Source organism: Xenopus tropicalis, chromosome 8 (assembly GCF_000004195.4).
Source record: "Xenopus tropicalis strain Nigerian chromosome 8, UCB_Xtro_10.0, whole genome shotgun sequence".
Classification (NCBI taxonomy): domain Eukaryota; kingdom Metazoa; phylum Chordata; class Amphibia; order Anura; family Pipidae; genus Xenopus; species Xenopus tropicalis.
In genome coordinates this window covers 133,294,586-133,320,814 of record NC_030684.2, presented here as the reverse complement: position 1 = coordinate 133,320,814, position 26,229 = coordinate 133,294,586, and the positions used below count along the sequence as shown (strand labels likewise).

Here is a 26,229-nt window from a genome sequence, read left to right as displayed (position 1 = left end):
TTAAGGATTTTTCTGAGAGAGGAACTCAGACACACGAACAACATGTTTACAAAAAAGGAGACAAGAAATTCTTTTGATAGAGGACTCAGTGCAGCGTTTCTGTGAGTGCTTATGGCTGTATTTACACAGACCTTCCTGATAAAGCTTACTGAGTTTTTACCTTTCCTTCTCCTCTGAAGGGCTTGCCAGGTTAACCTGCACTACTTGCTGGCACTATTGCTCTACACTCTTCTGTGCAGTGTAACCTAAGCACCTAAGGCCCGGACTGGCAATCTGTGGCATACCCCCCAACTGTCCCGCTTTTCGCGGGACAGTCCCGATTTTTATGGCGCATCCCACTGTCCCTGATAGTTCCATGAATGTCCCGCATTGCGGAACATTCATTGAACTATCCAGCACAGCGGTATGCGCTGGCTGGAGCCGGACGTTCCGACTTCTCCTGTGGCTCCTCTCCTTATGCGGCTCCTTGTGCGGCGGTGACAGGCCCTTTTATAAGGTTGCGCCCCTGGGTACGTGTGACGTCATTACGCACGGGCGCAACCTTATAAAAGGGCCTGTCGCCGCCGCACAAGGAGCCGCATAAGGAGCAGGAGCCGCAGACGAAGGCGGAGCCCTATGGGGGGTACTGTGTATGGGGGGTAATGTGTATGGGGAGCTACTGTGTATGGGGGGGCTACTGTGTATGGGGGGCTACTGTGTATGGGGGCTACTGTGTATGGGGGGGCTACTGTGTATGGGGGGTACTGTGTATGGGGGCTACTGTGTATGGGGGGCTACTGTGTATGGGGGCTACTGTGTATGGGGGGCTACTGTGTATGGGGGCTACTGTGTATGGGGGGGCTACTGTGTATGTGGGGGCTACTGTGTATGGGGGGGCTACTGTGTATGGGGGGTTATTGTGTATGGGGGGCTATTGTGTATGGGGGGGCTACTGTGTATGGGGGGCTACTGTGTATTGGGGGCTACTGTTTATGGGGGCTACTGTGTGTGGGGGCACTGTGCATGGGGGGGCTACTATGTATGGGGGGGCTAGTGTGTATGGGGGGCTACTGTGTATGGGGGGATACTGTGTATGGGGGCACTGTGTATGGGGGGTACTGTGTATGGGGGGCAAAACTGGTACATAGTATAACTCACTTATAACTGACTGCCTTCTCTCTATATTTGTATTTTAATGTAGGAGTTGCTATATTGTTTTCCTTAGGTCGTTCAGTATGAGGTTATAGCTCATTTGCGTCTGATCCCGCCATTTCATCTATATAAAAGGAGTATTTTTTTTTAATGGGGTGTGGTAATTGGGGCATGGCCACAAAAGTGGGCGTGGTCAAAAGAATTTGCCGTGCTGCACGCGCCAAATATTTTTGTCCCTCTTTTCATTTTTCAAATGTTGGGAGGTATGATCTGTGGATTCTGGCAAATGCCAGAGGGGCTGCTGTAAGGTGCCATAGACACTCACTATTTATTGGGCCTATGGGGGGCTGTTTGGGTCTCTGTGTACTGAAAATCAGGCCCGGACTGGCAATCTGTGGGTTCAGGCAAATGCCAGAGGGGCTGCTGTAAGGTGCCATCCCAGAGGGGGAGTTAGGTCAGTGGGTGCCAAAGCATCAGCGGGGTCCATTAGGGCTAGGGGTCACTTGGTTTTTTACCGGTATCCCACCGGCCCAGTCCAACCCCGATTGTAAACCAAGAATATCTTGGTATAGCCATTTCAGTGCATTGCAATGGTGCTAAAATTTGGCTGAAAGTTCTAACAGCAGATGACTGGGCTGTTATTAGGGTTGCTACTTTTTCTGGAAAAAAAATATCGGCCTTCCTGTATTTTTATGTTCTTTCCCTGTTAATAAAATACCATCCAGGTGGCAGCCCTACTTGTTACTACAGGTGAATGGGGGGATAATCAGGGCGACTGATGGAAAATAAGCATCTGCTTTTGGTCCTGAAGTGTCTTGGGTAATCCTTGGTATATAAAGGGAGGAGCAACCATTTTCTTTCTCTTTGGGCTCCTCTCTCCTGAGGCTACATGTTTGTATACACAGTTGTATTGTTGTACCAATATTTGTAGAACACTTCCTGGTTGCTACTAACAGGAAGTGCTCCCCACTCTAGTGACTCACACTTACTGGAGGGTTGCCAGGGCTCTTTGGTGCTTTATCACTATGGCATCACTTTATTTGGGAGATGTCGGACATAGAATTAGAATATTTAGTTGTTGTACTAGTGGGAGATAGGAATTATGTTACTTTTCAGTCAGTATTGGGGAATTTTGTGAGGCCTAGAGAATATTTGTGGTTCCCTGTTTTGTGAACAGAGGTGTAATCGTTTCAGGATCTGCTTTCAACATACGGAACTTGAAATGAGAGCGCCCTCTCCTGTAAATGGTTGGAATAGCTTTCAATGGGGAATAGGAGAGGGATATCAGAGTGCCGTATTCAGCTTATAATTACACATCACTGTGGAGCCTCTCCTGCCAACAAGAGCTACACAGGAGGAATATACACCAGGAAGATACATCCCTTATCCGGAAACCCGTTATCCAGAAAGTTCCGAATTATGGAAAGGTCATCCCCATTGACTCCATTATAAGCAAATCTAATTTTTAAAAATTATTTCCATTTTCTTTGTAATAATAAAACAGTACCTTGTACTTGATCCCAACTAAGATATAATTACCCCTTATTGGGGGCAGAACAGCCCTATTGGGTTTATTTAATGGTTAAATGATTCCCTTTTCTCTGTAATAATAAAACAGTACCTGTACTTGATCCCAACTAAGATATAATTACCCCTTATTGGGGGCAGAACAGCCCTATTGGGTTTATTTAATGGTTAAATGATTCCCTTTTCTCTGTAATAATAAAACAGTACCTGTACTTGATCCCAACTAAGATATAATTACCCCTTATTGGGGCAGAACAGCCCTATTGGGTTTATTAAATGGTTAAATGGTTCCCTTTTCTCTGTTATAATAAAACAGTACCTGTACTTGATCCCAACTAAGATATAATTACCCCTTATTGGGGCAGAACAGCCCTATTGGGTTTATTTAATGGTTAAATGATTCCCTTTTCTCTGTAATAATAAAACAGTACCTGTACTTGATCCCAACTAAGATATAATTACCCCTTATTGGGGGCAGAACAGCCCTATTGGGTTTATTTCATGGTTAAATGATTCCCTTTTCTCTGTAATAATAAAACAGTACCTGTACTTGATCCCAACTAAGATATAATTACCCCTTATTGGGGGCAGAACAGCCCTATTGGGTTTATTTAATGGTTAAATGATTCCCTTTTCTCTGTAATAATAAAACAGTACCTGTACTTGATCCCAACTAAGATATAATTACCCCTTATTGGGGCAGAACAGCCCTATTGGGTTTATTTAATGGTTAAATGATTCCCTTTTCTCTGTAATAATAAAACAGTACCTGTACTTGATCCCAACTAAGATATAATTACCCCTTATTGGGGCAGAACAGCCCTATTGGGTTTATTAAATGGTTAAATGATTCCCTTTTCTCTGTTATAATAAAACAGTACCTGTACTTGATCCCAACTAAGATATAATTACCCCTTATTGGGGCAGAACAGCCCTATTGGGTTTATTTAATGGTTAAATGATTCCCTTTTCTCTGTAATAATAAAACAGTACCTGTACTTGATCCCAACTAAGATATAATTACCCCTTATTGGGGGCAGAACAGCCCTATTGGGTTTATTTCATGGTTAAATGATTCCCTTTTCTCTGTAATAATAAAACAGTACCTGTACTTGATCCCAACTAAGATATAATTACCCCTTATTGGGGGCAGAACAGCCCTATTGGGTTTATTTCATGGTTAAATGATTCCCTTTTCTCTGTAATAATAAAACAGTACCTGTACTTGATCCCAACTAAGATATAATTACCCCTTATTGAAGGCAAAACAGCCCTATTGGGTTTATTCATTATTCAAATGATATTTAGCAGACTTAAGTTATGGAGATCCAAATTACGGAAAGATCCCTTATCCGGAAAGCCCCAGGTCCCAAGCATTCTGGATAACAGGCCCCATACCTGTATATTCAATATATCACTTTTGGAAAATCTTGCACAAGTTCCTTAGATTAATTCATTTCATGAACAAATAGATCCATTTCAGACATTCTTGCATAACCAAGACACCAAATGTCGGTATTTTTTGGCATTTTTGGAACAAGTTGATGTATATAACCTAGCGAAAACACATTTTACTTGCATACACGATAGAAACAGTTATGGTACCTATGGTGAGTAGCCTAGCTCATGACAGATATAAACAATAAAAATCCCAACTTTTTTTTGTAAGTAAAAGCTTTTAGGGTTAGGGGGTTAGGGTACAAAAGTAAGGTCCATACTTATCCGTACTTATCCATACTATTACCAACCTCATTTGGCTGATCACCTGATGACAACTCTATATTTGCCCATTCCTAACAGTACAATTATAAATTGTACCGAATTCAGCCGATGCACCGAATTCGGCCAAACCCCGAAATTCTTTGTGAAAGATTGAATTGAATTTACACACTACATCATGTTAACAGGGAAGCCCCTAACCCTCCTGCCAACTTCTGCTTGGAAATCAAATGCTCATTGGCTGCTTGGGGAAGGCAATCATAACCTACCAACCTACCCATACAGACAAACAGATGCCAGATACAGAAGCTGAAAGGAACAGCAAAGGCAGACCGAGACTACAAACAGGACCACATTTTGTCCATTTACATACCCCCCCCCCATCAGCTCCACCTCCAGATTTAGCCAGGGGGACAGGGGGGATTTTTTTAAAGTTCTTTTTCTTTTTTTCTTATTTTTAAACCAAAATATGGCAATCACTTAAGGCCTCTATGCCCAAACAGGGTCCTAAGAACAACCCCAGTCTCAGGGCTATTGTTGCAGTGTTTAAAGCAGGGGTCCCCAACCTTTCTTACTCTTGAGCCACAGTCAAATGTAAAAAGACTTGGGGAGCAACACAAGCACCATAAAAGTTCATGGAGGAGCCAAATAAGGACTGTGATTGGCTATTAGGGGCCTCTATGCACACTATCAGCTTACAGGGGCTTTATTTGGTAGGAAATCTTGTTTTTATTCAACCAAAACTTGCCCCCAAGTCAGGAATTCAAAAATAACTCTCTGGTTTGGGGGCACTGGGAGCAACACCCAAGGGGTTGGGGAGCAACATGTTGCCCTGAGCCACTGGTTGGGGATCCCTGGTTTAAAGACAGTGAGTATATTTCAACTTGCTGTTCCACAACAGCTCAGAGATACATAGAAACTCCTCCTAAGAGCTATATATTATTATTATCTTTTATTTATATAGAACCAACATATTCTGCAGTGCTTTACAGAGATTATACATCATTCACATCAGTCCTTACCCCAATGGAGCTTACAGTTTAAAATCCCTATTGAATACACACAATATTGGCAATTTTAGCAGAAGCCAATTACCCCCCTGTTTTTAGATTATGGGAGGAAACCAACCAGACACAGGGATAACATACACGCGCCTTGCAGATAGTGCCCTGGCTGGAATCGAACCTAAGACCCCAGGCAGAACTAGTTCACAGTGGGATATACTTGTATATGTAATATACAACCTAGGTTTTTTATCCCTAGTGTTCAAAAATAAAGATCACAATCCCTTAGCTGTTTGGCATGAAAATCTGTTGAATACTGTAACACATACCTGCTCTAACACGTTCAGTAATTAGCAAAAAGTCCATTAAAAAAGCCAACATGTTAATTGAAATACGTTCTTGTTAGTGTTAGTCGTTTACTTTCCATTGTCATCATCATCATCATCATCATTTATATTTCTCCAACACATTTATACAGCACATTAGAGATTGTTCATTGCTTACATCGCTCTCCCAGAGGAGCTTGCAATCTAAGGTCCCTATCATATTCACAATGGTCAATTTTATAAAATATCCTGCCTGTATGTTTTCGGAAGGGTGGGAATACCCACAGGAAACCCACACAGACACGGGGGGGAAAATGCAAGCTCCTTGCTGATAGTGCCCAGGTTGGAATTGAAATCTGAACCCCAGCACTGCAATGTAGGTGTGCTACCCAATGAGCTGCCATGTGCTTTTGTGAAAGATCATGTATCAGATAATAGCAGGAATGTTTGAGAAGTTCATCAAATTATTTACTTTCTTTGGAGTATGCTTAGACACCTTCAGTCTGTGGCAAATGTGCTGAATTGGTTACACCCCCGAGGAACTTTACCTGTTTTTTTTTTCCCAATTCTTAATTTAAACCTTCCATCAAGGAGGACCTATAAAAGGTAATTTATTATCACAAGATGACAAGATCATAAATATACTTATTTAGCTCCGCCCCCAAGGAACATATTCTGACTTTTTTTTTTTTTCAAATGTGAATCTGATGGCTAAATTCTTGCTCTAAAGCGTCCATCAAGGGGGAGGCTTTAACTAAAATCAATCCAATAAACAAGCACTGGCAGGCTGGATTCTCTTCCCCATAGTCCATTAAGGCACAATCTTTCAGATATTCCTCTGCAATATATTACAGTTCATCGTGTATTTCTTTGTCTTCTTCGTCTTTCAATTTGAACTCCTCTTCGGTGATCTTGCCGTCTTGATTTCGGTCTTGGTTTGTAAACATGTTCTCTATGATCTTGTTGGGGTCGAAACCCGGTGCTAGTTTTCCTTTTCCAGCCCTAACCTGGGCATGTATGTATTCAATGAACTGTGAAAAAGAGACAAAAAGCATTATCCACAACCTTATTTGTACCAAGGACCGGTTGCTATGTGTAAAATGTTTCCACGGACCGGGGGGGGGGGGGTTGGGGTGCACGCCGCGTTCATTTTGCCTTTGTGTATATGTCACGTTCCGTGGTGTCTCCATGTGTGCGGCACGCTCATTTATAATGTTTGTTTCGCGCTGCTTTGGGCTCCGTGGGAACGACGGCGGCCCAGCGCCGAGCAGTCCGCGGCCCCGCACTGGTCCGCGGCCTGGCGCTTGGGGATCCCTGATCTAAAACGTACAACATAGAGGCCTACCATCCACTGAGTGGCAATTGCTGGATTATTGATAGGTCTCTGTAACTCAGAAATGCACTAGTGTTTCTAAACAAGTAATTGCCATTCGGACTAAGCATTAACAACATTTAGCCCCTGCTCAAGAAGCCAAAAGGGACCTGGGCAACAACACTCAACATCATCTGGTAGTGCTAGACTAGGCTATATTATCCTAGGAGAGATGAACATTTGACAGAGAAAGACCTTGAAATACTTGTCTATAATACTCAATGCCAGTCAGCAGCAGCAAAAGCCAACAATTTTGCACTAAGAGTAGTGATTGTTATTAATGCAATTTATGACGTTGGATTGTGAGCACTATGGAGCGGCTGTGTTTCTTTCTGTGTATGGGTTTAGGGTTTACTATATCACCAAACGGTTGATCATTTTAGGTAATGAGCACCTGTTATATCTGCAAATATATGTTTCAACACCTTGATTCAGGATCTGGTCCATTTGCCTATTGAAGTTCTGGAACAGCCTCAGATAAGGCTTTTTTGCCCTCATCTGGTTCATCTAAAACAGTGGTTCTCAACCTTCCTAATGCCGCAACCCTTTAATACAGTTCCTCATGTTGTGGTGACCCCCAACCATAAAATTATTCCTAAGACCATCGGAAATATGTGTTTTCCGATGGTCTTAGGCGACTCCTGTGAAAGAATCGTTCCACCCCCAAAAGGGGTCCCGAACCACAGGTTGAGAACCGCTGAACTAGAAGTTAGCTGGGATTTACTTAGGCAAAAGGATGATCTTGATGGACCTGTGTCTTCTTTAACCTCAGCTTCTGCATTATGTAACCATGATCAAGTGCAATGTAAATCTTGTTGCCCTTATCTAAAAGTGGCCACACAAGGTAAGATTCACTCATTTGGCGAGGTTGCCAAACAAGCAAATCTTTCTCCCAGTATGCCTTGGGTGGGCGATATCATGCTAATGCAATTGTTTGGCCCCAGGGCCAAACGATTGCATCGCAATTAAGTGGATAGAAAAAGCCAGAGTGAGGACTGCATCAATTTGGTGATGTGGGCCCTGACCCAACAAAAAATCAAGCCTGTCCGATTGACATATAGCCAATTTTTAGCTAGATATCAGTTGGGGAGGCCTGTTGGAGGGCCCCATACACTGGTAGATAAGCTGGTGAGCCAGTCTTAAGGACCTAAATCAGCAGTTGAAATCTGCCCGTGCATGGTTATCTTAAGACATTGAGTCAATAAAGACTAGATCATGTATCTTCACCCTGAGGTTCTATGGCATTGTTAAGGTTTTCTAGAAAGAGTAGGGACCACCTAGATAATGGCAGTTATGGAATCTAATTTCTAAAGGAGAATGATGAGAAGGAGAGCAGAGTTACTGCCTTGATTTTAGCACAGCTGGTCTAATAAACTAAATTTAGCTGTATACTACCATCTCAATGGCAATAGTGTGTCCTAGCAATACCATAAGCAAATAAGGCGCTTGTCAATGCATTTTAACACCTACCTCATCCAAGACGACCTCCCCATTTTGATCTTTGTCAATATCTTCAAAAAGATTGGGCGACACCTCCCCATTCCACACAAACATGTACCCTTCTGGAAGTCCAGGTATCAAGTCCAAAAGTTCAATATCAAAGACCAAAACAGCACTCCCAGGCACTTCTCCCTCTGTCATCAGGAAAGAAAGCAGAAGATATTAATGGGATACATAGCATAACATCTTAACAACTGGTCTAGATAGAGAGTCTCTAGCCTCCCATAGGAGCCTCCAAAATAGAGAAACTACACTTTTTTATGAAGACACCAATTAGTAACCTGAATATCAAGTTGCCTTGATGGCATGAAGTACTTTCTAGAAAGGGTTGGGTTATGCCTTAACATTTGAGACCCTTGGTTGTATCCTTATCCTTATGTCTAACATCCAAGTTGCCAAGTGCATGAGAGTCTAGGCTAGTGGCTTCCAAATTCTGTGTGCTTGGCCCTCTGGGGCCCAACCTGAAGGCTTTTTTCTAGATACTCCCAAGGACAACTTGATTAAGATTTTAGGCTTATTTCCTGCCTTAGATGCTTTTAGAACTATGGCTGAATATCTGAAACCAATGTTTCCTATATCTGTAGGGGCTTGGGGGGTCAGTTTACACTGAAGAGGTGTCTTGAATCAAATAAGTTTGAAGACCACTGATCTAACATCTAGCCACTGTATTACTAATGGGTCTAGTAAACCCTAGCAGCCATTAACTAGCATTTACTGGTTCCCTGATTGAAAGCGAAGCACTAATTCATTAACTTACCCACTCCAGCTTCGCCATAGCCCAGGTGCGGAGGAATGACAATGTTCCGTTTCTCTCCGATACACATGTCCTGCAGGCCTATATCCATCCCCATTACCACTTGGCCTGACCCTAGCACAATGTTATAGGTTTTTCCATATTGATGCCTAAGGGGAAGCACAAAAAGACTGATTCAGTTGAAGTAACAAGCCCTTGTCACAGACACAATGAACAAATTGCATTTTTGGATGCAATCGGCATGTTTTTTTTTCTTCCCACAATGCAGCAACGTGGGCACTTAGTCGGACACAATTGTCCCGCATCTGACTCTTGCATGCTGCATCTGGCGCAACTGTGTCCAATTTGTCAAAATGGATGCAACTGCGCATGGGTTTTGTCAATACATGTGGCAGTGCTCAATATACAGACCAGAAGTTGCACTATCAGGAGTAAAACCAGTTGATATTGAAACCTACAAGCTGCTGATCTTCTGACCCTCACCCATACCCACATCCACAAGTCCTACCTGAAACCTACAAATGCCTGCTTTCTGTGGGCAGCCTGCCGGTACCCAACCCTGTGCAGAACTCTACCGAGATCTGGCCCTTAGGTCAGGAGGGTTAGGGTTGACATTTGGGTGACCATTACGAGTTTGGGTTGGGTGCTGGTCAGATTGGAGAAGTACATTCTCCCTCTACTCCTGAAGTTCCCCTGTATTGCAACCTAAGGCCTATGCAGAAGTAGTGTCCAGAGTGGGAAGACATGGGTACAGGTTGAGTGCTGGTCAATGTGGGCGCAGGTTGGGGGTGGCAACATTTTGCGGGTTAAAGTTAGGTGCAGGTTAAGGTTTGCAGGTTAGGGTCAGACACAGGTTGAGATTTTCCTCACCCACACATCACTACCGGCGATATTAGGGTTGCTACCTTTTTTTTCTTGTAATACCAGCTTACCAGCTTTTGGGTCGGGAGTAGGTGGGGTGTAACATGGGGCTGGGCAGAAATTGGCAGAGTTTAGTGTTGGACTGACCCACCAGGATACCAGGAAAACTCCCGGTGGGCCCAGGTGTCAGTGGGCCCTCCTGCTCCTGATCATTTGGCCTGTTTCATGGTCATTCCCTATTTCTAAATGGGAACAAAGAGGAGAAATAGATGTAAGGATAGATGCTAGCATGTAAATAAGACTAGGAGAATAAAGAGGTTGGGTGAGGAAAAGAGGAAAAATAGTTTGGAGAGTGGGTCTAGGGTCTAAGGTTTTCAGGTGGGCCCTGGGGTCCCAGTCTGACACTGGCAGAGTGGGTAGGAAAATGGGTGGGGAAATGGGTGGAGTGGGTGGAGAATGGCCAGTGTGAGTGGGGAAATGGGCGGGGGAATGGGCGGGTCTGTACTTATAATGAGTAATACTGTAGCAGAGAGGGTCAGGGAAGGGAGGGATTTGTAGGGTGTTACACATTTACAGGTAATGACATTGCTGGTAAAATTGTAATTCTGGCCCCCCTAGTTGTTGATTTACCGGCTGCCCAGTCAAATATCGACCAGTGGTAACGTATATCCCATTATTTCCTATGGGCATCAAATGACTTACAATGTCTGGCACTCTAGCACTTTGTGATATAGCAGATGGGAGTGAGAATTGCCAGAGCACATAAAGGTGCCAGTCTGCCAGTAAATATGCATTTTTGCATTAGATCACATGTGAAATTACCCAGACAGCTGAATTTACAGCATTTTGGGGGAGCTGCAGGCTATTCTTCTGCCCCCAACAACTTGCCACCCAAGCCCCACACCATCATGGTCATCATCCAAATCCAGGCCTGGCTCAGGCAGGACATTGGTACTTACGTTGAATCCAGCACGGTGCCATCCATGAGGGTGGCGTTATAGTGGTACTTCAGGTAGTCTCCCTTCTTGCTCAGTACAGAGCAGTTACTGGGCTTAAACAGGGAGGTGATGCTGACCGAGTCCTCCGGATTGTGGAAGTCAATGACATGAATATCAAACACCAACACAGCCGATCCTGGGATCTTCCCTACAAAGTAGATGTAAAAATAAAAATTGCTTTTATTAAAGGGGAGCTCCACCCAAAAACTCTAGTGAAAGAGAATGTCATTCTAAACAACATCCCAATAAATATTCAATACACATTTTGTTATTTGTAACTCTGGATCCTAAATTGATGCCAGACAGCCCCCGTATCTAAACGTATGCCTGTTACTGATATACATGTATATATACCTACCTCTCCCTTCTTCACCATAGCCGAGATGTGGTGGAATGGTCACCCTCCTCTTCTCTCCAGTGCAAAGGCCAAGTAAGCCTTCATCCATTCCAGCTATCACATAACCCTTTCCGATGTACGTGTCATACGTGTGCTTGCGGGAATAGCTGGGATAAGGATTATTAGCAAAACAGAATTAACAGAATTATAAGCAAAATAATGGTTAAATGATTCCCTTTTCTCTGTAATAATAAAACAGTACCTGTACTTGATCCCAACTAAGATATAATTACCCCTTATTGGGGCAGAACAGCCCTATTGGGTTTATTTCATGGTTAAATGATTCCCTTTTCTCTGTAATAATAAAACAGTACCTGTACTTGATCCCAACTAAGATATAATTACCCCTTATTGGGGCAGAACAGCCCTATTGGGTTTATTTCATGGTTAAATGATTCCCTTTTCTCTGTAATAATAAAACAGTACCTGTACTTGATCCCAACTAAGATATAATTACCCCTTATTGGGGCAGAACAGCCCTATTGGGTTTATTTCATGGTTAAATGATTCCCTTTTCTCTGTAATAATAAAACAGTACCTGTACTTGATCCCAACTAAGATATAATTACCCCTTATTGGGGGCAGAACAGCCCTATTGGGTTTATTTCATGGTTAAATGATTCCCTTTTCTCTGTAATAATAAAACAGTACCTGTACTTGATCCCAACTAAGATATAATTACCCCTTATTGGGGCAGAACAGCCCTATTGGGTTTATTTCATGGTTAAATGATTCCCTTTTCTCTGTAATAATAAAACAGTACCTGTACTTGATCCCAACTAAGATATAATTACCCCTTATTGGGGGCAGAACAGCCCTATTGGGTTTATTTCATGGTTAAATGATTCCCTTTTCTCTGTAATAATAAAACAGTACCTGTACTTAATCCCAACTAAGATATAATTACCCCTTATTGGGGCAGAACAGCCCTATTGGGTTTATTTAATGGTTAAATGATTCCCTTTTCTCTGTAATAATAAAACAGTACCTGTACTTGATCCCAACTAAGATATAATTACCCCTTATTGGGGCAGAACAGCCCTATTGGGTTTATTTCATGGTTAAATGATTCCCTTTTCTCTGTAATAATAAAACAGTACCTGTACTTGATCCCAACTAAGATATAATTACCCCTTATTGGGGGCAGAACAGCCCTATTGGGTTTATTTCATGGTTAAATGATTCCCTTTTCTCTGTAATAATAAAACAGTACCTGTACTTGATCCCAACTAAGATATAATTACCCCTTATTGGGGGCAGAACAGCCCTATTGGGTTTATTCAATAGTTAAATGATTTTTAGCAGACATATGATATGGAGATCCAAATTACGGAAAGATCCCTTATCCGGGAAAACCCCAGGTCCCAAGCATTCTGGATAGCAAGTCCCATACCTGTACCAGGATTTATACAAGTAATAGCTGCCTACCTGGAGTCGAAGAGGGTGCCGTCCAACAGGGACCCATTGTAGTGATATCTGATGAAGTCGCCAACCTGCGTTCTCCTCTCGCAGTCTTCGGGCACATAGTGACTCTCCACAGTGATGCTGTCTTTGGGGTTGTGCAGATCTAATAAGACCACGTCAAATACCAAAGAGGCCTGGGAAGGGATATCCTTACCTACAGAGGGATTCATTGGTTAGAAGAAGTCCCTATATTCCCAGAAGTACTTGCTTTAATCCCAAAGTGAATAATAACCCAGACATGTATGTAACAGGCTATTGCTTGCATGACTTAAATAAAATGTACCCAAGAATGCAATGCCAGGTATCCCACAATGCACCATTTTATCCCACAATTCATAAGCCCGTAAGCAAAGATAATGAACCCTAAGTATCCATGCAATGGAATATTTTGTGCCATATTTGTGCCGGCCATCTTGGTGAAGTCCTTAGGGCAATGGCACAAGAGGAGAACGTGGGTGTTTTGCACCCATGTCTTTTAGTAGCTCAGATGGTGGCCCAAGTGGCTCAAAAACCACAGTCTGTCATGGTAGAGCCAAGTACTTACTCAGTGAAGCCAATATTCACCAGTGAGCCCCAGGAGGATAGAGTGATTCTATGGAATCTTGTGCCCCATATTAACCTGTTCCTTATGGATAATTTACTGTATGTGCGTCCCTTAGTGTTTTTGTTAGTGCCAAACCCTCTCAGAGACATTACCGTCACCATCTTCTCCATATCCAAGGAACGGTGGAACTTTAATGATACGCTTCTCCCCTACGCACATTCCCAAGAGGCCGGTATCCATGCCGGGGATGAGCCAGCCGATTCCCACGTACGTGTCGTAGGTCCGCATTCGATTGTGGCTTTAATGGGAAAAAAGAAAGGATTTTTTTTTCTTAAATAGTGATGAGCGAATCTGTCCCGTTTCGCTTCGCTGAAAAATTTGCGAATCTTTCAAAAGATTCACGAAATGGCGAAAAATTTGCGAAACGGTGAAAAAGTCATGCATCAAAAAAATTGTCGCCCGCGGCTATTCTTTTGTTGCCCTGCGGCTATTCTTTTGTCGCCCAGCTATTCTTTTGTCGCCTGCGGCTATTGTTTTGTCTCCCGCGGCTATTGTTTTGTCTCCTGCAGCTATTATTTTATTGCGCGGCTATTGTTTTGTCGCCCGGCTATTCTTTTGTCACCCGCGGCTATTGTTTTTTCATGCGGCTATTGTTTTGTCACGCGGCTATTGTTTTGTCGCCCGGCTATTCTTTTGTCACCCGCGGCTATTGTTTTTTCACGCGGCTATTGTTTTTTCACGCGGCTATTGTTTTGTCACGCGGCTATTGTTTTGTCACGCGGCTATTGTTTTGTCGCCCGGCTATTCTTTTGTCACCCGCGGCTATTGTTTTTTCACGCGACTATTGTTTTGTCACGCGGCTATTGTTTTGTCGCGCGGGTATTCGTTTGTCGCCCGCGGCTATTGTTTTGTAGCCCGCGACAATTTTTGCATGTGAGGCAAATTTTTCTGCGGCAAATTTTTTCCTCCATTTCGCAAAACAATCCGCCAATGGCAAAACGCGGAAATTCACTGCGAATCCATGCCTGGCGAAACATTTCGCCCATCACTATTCTTAAACTCATTTCATTTGTATGATAAGGAAATGTTTATGATATCTTCCCCTACAAGATTAACTAACATGAACGTACCCGTTTCCATGCTTTCAAAGGCAGAGACCTACGTAGGGTACACTCCGCCATTCCACCATCCCCTACTCTTTCCCCCAAGCTATTTTCTCAAATGTACCAGATACAACCGAATACCTGGAGTCAAACAGGGTGCCGTCCAACAGACTCCCATTGTAGTGGTAGCGTATATAGTCGGACACTTCGACCAGGCGAGAGCAGTTCTCTGGTTTATAATACGTCTCCACCTGAACCGTGTCTGTTGGATTCCAGATATCCAGCAAAAGGACGTCAAAGTGCAGCACGGCGTCTGGGGGGATCACATCCGCTTGGGGGGGAGAAAAATCCAATTGGATTAATATTAGTCTAAAGTGGATATTATGTGTTAAAAAGCCTTACAAATAGCAGTGCGAATTAAAGTAAAACTATACCCCCAAACAATGTAGATTGCTATAAAAATATATTGCATAGACAAGCTCATATGTAAAACCCTGCTTCATCTATATAAGAATATACTTTTTTTAGTACAGGTATGGGATCTGTTATCCGGAGACCCGATATCCAGAAAGCTCCGAATTACGGAAAGCCTGTCTCCCATAGACTCCATTTTAATCAAATAATTCCGATTTTTAAAATTGATTACCCTTTTCTCTGTAAAAATTAAACAGTACCTGTACTTGATCCCAACTAAGATATAATTACCCCTTATTGGGGGCAGAACAGCCCTATTGGGTTTATTTCATGGTTAAATGATTCCCTTTTCTCTGTAATAATAAAACAGTACCTGTACTTGATCCCAACTAAGATATAATTACCCCTTATTGGGGCAGAACAGCCCTATTGGGTTTATTTAATGGTTAAATGATTCCCTTTTCTCTGTAATAATAAAACAGTACCTGTACTTGATCCCAACTAAGATATAATTACCCCTTATTGGGGCAGAACAGCCCTATTGGGTTTATTTAATGGTTAAATGATTCCCTTTTCTCTGTAATAATAAAACAGTACCTGTACTTGATCCCAACTAAGATATAATTACCCCTTATTGGGGGCAGAACAGCCCTATTGGGTTTATTTAATGATTAAATGATTCCCTTTTCTCTGTAATAATAAAACAGTACCTGTACTTGATCCCAACTAAGATATAATTACCCCTTATTGGGGCAGAACAGCCCTATTGGGTTTATTTAATGGTTAAATGATTCCCTTTTCTCTGTAATAATAAAACAGTACCTGTACTTGATCCCAACTAAGATATAATTAATCCTTTCTGGATGCAAAATAATCCTATTGGGTTTAATGAATGTTTTATTGATTTCTTAGTAGACTTAAGGTATGTTTGTGCACAAGGGTAACGCCACGCGAGCTCTTCATTGGCTAGTTGGCGGAAAGTGAATGAGGGAGCATCAATATGGTTTTATGGCACCCAAACCAACCATGACTACCCAGTTGGAAAGGTATAATAGCATTAAAACAAGCAAACCACTTACCTAGTCCCTTGCTCCCATAGGCAAGACTGGGTGGGATCTTTACAAATCGCCTTTCATTCACACACATCCCCAGCAGGGCTTTGTCCATCCCGGCTATAATTTGCCCCTTACCCACAAACACATTGTATGTGGAGCCCCGATCATAACTGCAAGACATAAACAGATACAGAGGGAATAAGTGTCTGATACATAAGCATGTGGAACAAAAAAAAACAACTTATGTGCTTTATAAAAGATAAGTAAAATGGATATTGTTAAGCCAGACAGAGACAGCTAGGGACATATGGCTAGGGTGCCCAAGTAATGAGGCAATCCAGTTTGATCCGATTAGTAATTAGATCACATAGGGATAGGGATGAACCAGCACATCTGTCTTCCTCAACCAATGAGAATTTCCAGCCTTCTTGATATTTTTCTGACCACTGAACCAATAGCCAATATAAAGTTTGACTATTTATTTGGCTTTTTCCCACTCTGATCAAACAGTGAATAGAAAGGGGCTACATTGGCAACCCCCCAATGCATCCCAAACTGCTCCTAATGGCAACATGGTGGTCCCTGCAGCTGTTCAAACTACTCCTCCCTATGCATTGAGCAAACAGCTCTGTGGCACCATGGCCTAGCTTATTGCCTACTACAGACTCCCTCTGCATTGAGCAAACAGCTCTGTGGCACCATGGCCTAGCTTATTGCCTACTACAGACTCCCTCTGCATTGAGCAAACAGCTCTGTGGCACCATGGCCTAGCTTATTGCCTACTACAGACTCCCTCTGCATTGAGCAAACAGCTCTGTGACACCATGGCCTAGCTTATTGCCTACTACAGACTCCCTCTGCATTGAGCAAACAGCTCTGTGGCACCCTGGCCTAGCTTATTGCCTACTACAGACTCCCTCTACATTGAGCAAACAGCTCTGTGACACCCTGGCCTAGCTTATTGCCTACTACAGACTCCCTCTACATTGAGCAAACAGCTCTGTGGCACCCTGGCCTAGCTTATTGCCTACTACAGACTCCCTCTACATTGAGCAAACAGCTCTGTGGCACCCTGGCCTAGCTTATTGCCTACTACAGACTCCCTCTGCATTGAGCAAACAGCTCTGTGACACCCTGGCCTAGCTTATTGCCTACTACAGACTCCCTCTACATTGAGCAAACAGCTCTGTGGCACCCTGGGCTAGCTTATTGCCTACTACAGACTCCCTCTACATTGAGCAAACAGCTCTGTGGCACCCTGGCCTAGCTTATTGCCTACTACAGACTCCCTCTACATTGAGCAAACAGCTCTGTGACACCCTGGCCTAGCTTATTGCCTACTACAGACTCCCTCTACATTGAGCAAACAGCTCTGTGGCACCCTGGCCTAGCTTATTGCCTACTACAGACTCCCTCTACATTGAGCAAACAGCTCTGTGGCACCCTGGCCTAGCTTATTGCCTACTACAGACTCCCTCTACATTGAGCAAACAGCTCTGTGACACCCTGGCCTAGCTTATTGCCTACTACAGACTCCCTCTACATTGAGCAAACAGCTCTGTGACACCCTGGCCTAGCTTATTGCCTACTACAGACTCCCTCTACATTGAGCAAACAGCTCTGTGACACCCTGGCCTAGCTTATTGCCTACTACAGACTCCCTCTACATTGAGCAAACAGCTCTGTGACACCCTGGCCTAGCTTATTGCCTACTACAGACTCCCTCTACATTGAGCAAACAGCTCTGTGACACCCTGGCCTAGCTTATTGCCTACTACAGACTCCCTCTACATTGAGCAAACAGCTCTGTGGCACCCTGGCCTAGCTTATTGCCTACTACAGACTCCCTCTACATTGAGCAAACAGCTCTGTGGCACCCTGGGCTAGCTTATTGCCTACTACAGACTCCCTCTACATTGAGCAAACAGCTCTGTGACACCCTGGCCTAGCTTATTGCCTACTACAGACTCCCTCTGCATTGAGCAAACAGCTCTGTGGCACCCTGGCCTAGCTTATTGCCTACTACAGACTCCCTCTACATTGAGCAAACAGCTCTGTGGCACCCTGGCCTAGCTTATTGCCTACTACAGACTCCCTCTACATTGAGCAAACAGCTCTGTGGCACCCTGGCCTAGCTTATTGCCTACTACAGACTCCCTCTACATTGAGCAAACAGCTCTGTGACACCCTGGCCTAGCTTATTGCCTACTACAGACTCCCTCTACATTGAGCAAACAGCTCTGTGGCACCCTGGCCTAGCTTATTGCCTACTACAGACTCCCTCTGCATTGAGCAAACAGCTCTGTGACACCCTGGGCTAGCTTATTGCCTACTACAGACTCCCTCTACATTGAGCAAACAGCTCTGTGACACCCTGGCCTAGCTTATTGCCTACTACAGACTCCCTCTGCATTGAGCAAACAGCTCTGTGACACCCTGGCCTAGCTTATTGCCTACTACAGAATCCTCTGCCCCTCATAAACCTTTCATCCCAAGAGTAGAATTAAATTTATCAATTGTAGCCATTTTAATTATTGCATCTGTACATCCAACATTTTGGCCCACATTAGGGCCTTAATGTGGAACAAAGCGCTGGAATATATATTATATAATATAATATATATTATACTATAATTATTATATGCAACAATTAAAGATTTTTCATTCACTACAATTGGAGTGCTGTCCTGTATTGTTTTATATATATATTAAAGGTATATTAAAGGTATAACATAGGTCATGGCTCAAGCGTAAAGCTTAAACTATCCAGCATCTTATATAACCCCCAAGGCAGGGAGAGAGAAAAGGGTGAAAAGGATATAAGCTAGTTGATAAAAATATATATTATATACACTTATATACTTTCTCTGTTTGCTTAAGACAGCAGCTGCCATTTAAAGTAGCTTCCTGTTTGCAGTCTAGCCGTTATAGCTTAGATCACACATTCCTAAGGGTGGGGGGAGGGAATTCTGGGCACAGGATTTAAGGATTTTCTGACACCTGAACAACATGTTTACAAAAAAGAAGACAAGAAATCCTGTGTTTCTTTTGAAAGAGGACTCAGTGCAGCGTTTCTGTGAGTGCTTATGGCTTTATTTACATTTCTGATAAAGCTTACTTAGTTTTTACCTTTCCTTCTCCTTTAAAATAAACTTTGTTGTTTTGTTAATAATTGAGCTTCTTATTAAACTCTCCAGTTTCGGTACCTATCTGGTTGCAGAGTTCACAATCACCCTAGCAACCAGGCAGTGGTTTTACTAAGAGACTGGAATATGAATAGGAGAGGGCCTGAATAGAAAGATAAGTGAAAAAAAGGACTTCTAAAGGGGTTTCTGCTAGGAGAAGACCCCAGCTTCATTCCCTCCTTGGGCAACCTGACGACTGATGTTTCTTCATTACGTGCCCTGGGGAGTTCTTGTGTATTGAAGCAGCTCTTCCTTGTGGGGTTTTTATTAGTAGTATATGCATCAGTTATTGGGTGTATCTGGGTAGCAAAGGGGGTGCAGTTGGAGGGATTTCCAAATCTATTACTTTGGCTTTCATTTCACCTATTCTGTCATGGTGCTGCTGTAGTAGGGGTCTATTGTAAGTTCAGGTATCTTGTACTCAATGTAATGCAGTTGCACTAGCAGGTTTTTTTCACTTCTGTCATTGTTGTCACCTTGATGTCTAAACTCAAGTTTGTTAATAGTTCTACAAATCCAGTCTTTATTAGGGACAAATGTACTTCAAAGTCCCTGTATGAGGAAGAGGAGGCCTCAGCAGGTGCTGCATCTTGGATTGGAAGGCAGTTTGAAGAGGGTGAAAGTTTTTCCCTGAACTTTCCCATGCTATGAGATGTTAGTGAATCCTTCAAGGGAGAAGACCAGCTGCTGTTGCAGATTTGTGAGCCGCACTCCAGGGAGCCGGAGCGAAATGCATCTCTACTGCCGGTTGTTTTATTCCCTCCCACCAACACCACTGTTCATACATTTTGTTCCAGGTCTTCCATTAAACGATTTATTTCTGTAGACAATGTTTTGTCCAAGACATATAGACAGATAATAGAAAGATAGATAGATAGATAGATAGATAGATAGATAGATAGATGATAGATAGATAGATAGATAGATAGATAGATAGACAGATAATAGAAAGATAGATAGATAGATAGATAGATATATAGATAGAGATAGATAGATAGATAGATAGATATATAGATAGAGATAGATAGATAGATAGATAGATAGATAGATAGATGATAGATAGATAGATAGATAGATAGACAGATAATAGAAAGATAGATAGATAGATAGATAGATAGAGATAGATAGATAGATAGATAGATAGATGATAGATAGATAGATAGATAGATAGATAGATAGACAGATAATAGAAAGATAGATAGATAGATAGATAGATAGACAGATAATAGAAAGATAGATAGATAGAGATAGATAGATAGATAGATAGATAGATAGATAGATAGATAGATAGATAGATAGATAGATAGAGAGAGAGAGAGAGAGAGATAGACAGACAGACAGACAGACAGATAGATAGATGATAGATAGATAAATAGATAGATAGATAGATAGATAGACACATGCATAGATATGAAGTCATCATTCTAGAATGAAAGTCCAGGGCCATGGGCAACTAATGCTGGCCTCAACATAAATACAATTAAATTCCAATTAAAGCTAAAGTTACAGATAGATGATAGATAGATAGATAGATAGATAGATAGATAGATGATAGATAGATAGATAGATAGATAGATAGACAGATAATAGAAAGATAGATAGATAGATAGATAGATAGATAGATAGATAGACAGATAATAGAAAGATAGATAGATAGATAGATAGATAGATATAGATAGATAGATAGATAGCTAGATAGATAGATGATAGATAGATGATAGATAGATGAGAGAGAGAGAGAGAGAGAGAGAGAGAGATGATAGATAGATAGATAGATAGATAGATGATAGATAGATAAATAGATAGATAGATGATAGATAGATAGATAGATGGATAGATAGATAGATAGCTAGATGATAGATAGATAGATAGATAGATAGATAGATAGATAGATGATAGATAGATAGAGATAGATAGATAGATAGATAGATAGATAGATAGATAGATAGATAGATGATAGATGATAGATGATAGATAGATGATAGATGATAGATAGATAGATAGATAGATAGATAGATGGATAGATAGATAGATAGATGATAGATAGATAGATAGATAGATAAATAGATAGATAGATGATAGATAGATAGATAGATAGATAGATAGATAGATGGATAGATAGATAGATAAATAGATAGATAGATGATATATAGATAGATAGATAGATAGATAGATAGATGGATAGATTGATAGATAGATAAATGATAGATAGATAGATAAATAGATAGATAGATGATAGATAGATAGATAGATAGATAAATAGATAGATAGATGATAGATAGATAGATAGATAGATAGATAGATAGATAGATAGATGATAGATAGATAGATAGATAGATAGATAGATAGATAAATAGATAGATAGATGATATATAGATAGATAGATAGATAGATAGATAGATAAATGATAGATAGATAGATGATAGATAGATAGATAAATAGATAGATAAATGATAGATAGATAGATAGATAGATAGATAGATAGATAGATAGATGATAGATAGATAGATGGATAGATAGATGAGAGAGAGATGATACATAGATAGACAAACAGACAGACAGATAGATAGATAGATAGATAGATAGATAGATAGATAGATAGATAGATAGATAGATAGACACATGCATAGATATGAAGTCATCATTCTAGAATGAAAGTCCAGGGCCACGGGCAACTAATGCTGGCCTCACCATAAATACAATTAAATTCCAATTGAGGCTAAAGTTACAGTTTGGAAAACCTGAAATAAATCTTAATGGGAAGCATGGTGGCACAGTGGTTAGCATTCCTGCCTGGCAGTGCTGGGGTCCTCGGGCACTATCTATGGCATTTATTATTATGCCTGCCTGGCAGCTCCCTAGAATGCCATTCCTAAAGCTCTGCAGAAAACTTGCCTCAAAGCCAGGAATTCAAAAATACGCAGCTGCTTCGAGGCCACTGGGGCAACATGCAAGGGGTTGGTGGGCCACTGGTTGGGGATCCTTGGCTTGGACCCTTCAGCCTGTCCTATGTACCCTCTGTTTGGGCCCTCATATATATAATGTAGCCAGGGCTCTATCTTCAAGCAGTTTAAATGTTCTCCACATGTCTGCATGGGTTTCCTCCAGGTTCTCTAGGTTCCTTCAACCCTCTAAAGGGTGAAGACACAATGAGCTACAAGTAGCAGCTACTTTTTAATGGCTACTAAGCTCCAGAAAATACCTTGCCATAGACCAGGGATCCCCAACCTTTCTTACTTGTGAAACAAAGTCAAATGTAAAGACTTGGGGAGCAACACCAGCACCATAAAAGTTCATGGAGGAGCCAAATAAGGGCTGTGATTGGCTATTAGGGGCCTCTATGCACCCTATCAGCTTACAGGGGCTTTATTTGGTAGGAAATCTTGTTTTTATTCAACCAAAACTTGCCCCCAAGTCAGGAATTCAAAAATAACTCCCTGGTTTGGGGGCACTGAGAGCAACACCCAAGGGGTTGGGGAGCAACATGTTACCCCTGAGCCGCTGGTTGGGGATCACTGCCTTAGGGTGAAGACACACAGAGCTACTAGTAGCAGCTACTTGTAGTGGCTACTAAAATAGACAATGCTGATCATTTACTGATAACTGTCTCTATGTGTGTTTTAGCAGAGGCAATTCTCAGTATTGTCTATGGCAGGGGATTTTCTGGGGTTTAGTAGCCGTGACAAGTAGCTGCTACTAGTAGCTCAGTGTGTCTTCACCCTTAGACAATACTGAGAATTGCCTCTGCTGAAACACACATAGAGACAATTATCAGTAAATGATCAGCATTGTCTATTTTAGTAGCCGTGACAAGTAGCTGCTACTAGTAGCTGTGTGTGTCTTCATCCAAAAACAGGTTAATTGGCCCCTGATAAAACTGATTTGTGTGTGTGTGAAAGTGATAGGGAGCGTATATTGTAAGGTCTAATTAAGAACCTGCAAATAGGATGCAGTCTCTAATTAACCAACTGCCTTCTAAACCCAACCACAGATATATAATAAGTATAATAAGTATAAAGTGCTTGATACTGGCCCAGTCGAACCAAGTTGTGACCATTTTGCCTAATTAATCTTCTTTGTCCCCGAGAGAGTCAAAAAGTCGGCCTTAAAAAATGAGCAGAAAGTGCATGTGAATGTGAAAGGCAGAAGGTGGAGACGTGGACAAGTCTGTAGTCTGGATCATGTTACAGCTTGCTCCCAGCGGGATCCAATGGAGGCTGCTGGAACTCTGGAGCTGCTATCAGGCTTCCTTCACAGCAATGCTTCTATTTACTATCTTCATAACTAGAAATAAAATGATTTCTTTGACGACAAGAACAAGGATTTTGGGAAACTTAGCAGGAGAAATAGTTTGTCGTGCTTAATGAATTCAGTGTGTGATTCCATTGGCTGCTCTGTTTACCCGGGCAAGTGAATGAATGGGGATAGCCATGGCTTCCCCTATGGTTATTGTTGCACCGGCTCAGATTCACTCTAGAGTCTGTCTAATGTGCCTAATTATTGATATAAAAGAACTAAGCACAAATGTGGGGCCTTATATCCAACCATGGCCCTCCATAGCTGCCTTAAGGTGCCCATACACCTTCAGATCCACTCGCTTGGTGAGGTGGGCAATATTGGGAGAATCCAGGTATAGGAAATGTCGGACGAGCCGATGCGGCCCCCGATCCGACTAGATTTTCTAACCTGCCCAATCGAGATCTGCCCGATTTCAGGCCAGATATCAGTCGGGCAGGCCCGTCGGTAGTCCCCATACACGGCCCGATAAGCTGCCGAACCGGTCTAAGGGACCAATATCGGCAGCTAGAATCGGCCCCTGTACGGGGACCTTTAGTCTCTACATGCAGAAGGTTTGCACCTCTATTTTCAATGGGGCAAGCCAGATGTGGCATTCGTACGGTCATTGTAGGGAATTAGTCAATGCCACACAAACACATTGGCATTGGTACCCACTGTCATGCTGACTGTTCAACAAACCAAGAGTTGGGTTCCCCTACCTGGAGTCGAACTTAGTGCCATCCGGGAAGGTTCCATGGTAGTGGTACCTCACAAAGTCTCCCTCTGTGACATGTCGCTGGCAGGTATCGGGCACCCAGCGCTTCTCTATGTGTAGTTGGTCTCCGGGCACCGGCGGGGCATCGTTGCAAGTTACGAAGCTCACAAGGAAAGCAGCCTGAAGGGCCAGGACCGGCCAGCGGCTGCCCAACACCACAGGACTGGCAAAGGCTGCCGAACTCACTCTCTTTTTGAAAGCCATGGCACAGCAGGGGCAAGCAGGACTGTATTGAATTGAGAGCCCTTGATGGGAGCCTGGTGGGAAATTAGAAACAGAGGACGGAAGGGAATATTAGAGGCAGCCCAGCAATACCCAGCCTTAGCAGCGATGCCCACAGTAGTAATGGAGGCTGCTGACTTCCTTGCCCTGTGCCGATATTAACCCAAGCTGTTGCTGAAGTGCAGCCGTGGCCATCCCAGGGATACTGCAAAGTTACACTTCATCCACAGCCTGAATCCCCCCCTTCTCTGCTAAATCCCACCCACATCTGCTCGTGTGAACTGCATATTTATTTAGCTGGGCAATCTCCCCTTTCCCATCTGATGCAGAATGCAGCACTGCTAAAGGGGGGGGGGAATTAGGAATGCAAACGTGGAAAGCACAGAGTTACTGGGCCCTGCCTAGTCTTATGGCCAGGGGGCAGCTATAAAAGAGAGGGGAGGAGAGATAAGTGGGGGTGGTCTTGCACCCCCCTCCCACTGGCTGAGTGGAGCATTCCAGCACCAAGAAGAAACAAGTAGGATTCTTGTTACTCCAGTTACAGGGATACATTGTTGCAGATGTGACTGTCCGACAATTCAGAACAGGTTAAGATGGCGGAACGGACCAGGATCTGTCTAAACGTTACCGTGCCATGCCCATGGCAGAACCGAGAGAGGACTGCTCATTGGCTGGTCAATGGCACGGGGCCCTAAGCTCGGCAACTGGATCGGGCGGCCCTCCCTCTTTACTCCTCTCAGATCTGTGAAATTCGTCAAATGACCAGCCTCCACTTATTTGGGGACATTTGCTGGGGCTTTAAAGGGGATATAAACCCAAAATATAATCTTCTACAAAAAAATACAACTTTCTAATATACAGTCATCACAAATCACTTAGATTGTAAGCTCTACGGGGCAGGGACCTCCTTCCTACTGTGTCTCATACCACATGGCACTTACTCCCTGTGTATTTATATATATATATATATATATATATATATATATTTATTTATTATATCACTTGTCCTCCCTGTGTGTAATTGTGTATATTGTAAGACTGTACAGCGCTGCGTACCCTTGTGGCACTTTATAAATAAAGTTATACATACATACAAATCATCAGTGGGTTTTAAAGTTATTTGTAAATAACTTTTACACCTGCTGCACAGCTGGTTCTGACTTTTGAAACAATGTAGCAGACATTTTCACCTAGAGTGTAAGCTCCAAGGGGCAGAACCTCCTCTCTCTTGTCTCTTTAACACATAATCATGACAGTACTGTGTATTTAGTATTGTATTGACCCCTGCTTGTTCTATTCATTTATTGTTCTACTGTACAGCGCTGCGTACATACCGCGTCTTGCGGGGGGCCTCATTTGCACACAAAGGACACAGGGTGCTAGTCTGAAGACCCATGGCACCCGACTCGAGTATAAGCCAAGGGTGACTTTTGGGTGCTGAAAAACTAGGCTTATACTCGAGTATATACAGTAAGTAGCGCTATATAAATAAAGATATACATACTGCATTTACTGTTTTGTCTGACCAGATATTATGGATTGCTGGTGGATGGGAAACCTTGGCTCCCTACAATACCAAGACTAGTGCAAAATAAGCACT

At 42.6% G+C, this 26,229-nt stretch overlaps 1 protein-coding gene across 1 annotated transcript; it reads right to left on the bottom strand.

Moving 5' to 3' along the window:
- Positions 1-6,301: 6,301 nt before the first annotated feature.
- On the bottom strand, positions 6,302-24,829 carry fkbp9 (FKBP prolyl isomerase 9). Its single transcript, NM_001129913.1, is given in 10 exon segments — positions 6,302-6,738; positions 8,550-8,713; positions 9,337-9,482; positions 11,154-11,340; positions 11,551-11,696; positions 13,018-13,207; positions 13,750-13,895; positions 14,842-15,031; positions 16,194-16,339; positions 24,352-24,829. Coding segments are annotated over 10 exon segments (1,758 nt in total). The 5' UTR covers positions 24,612-24,829; the 3' UTR covers positions 6,302-6,555.
- Between the last annotated feature and the right edge of the window lie 1,400 nt (positions 24,830-26,229).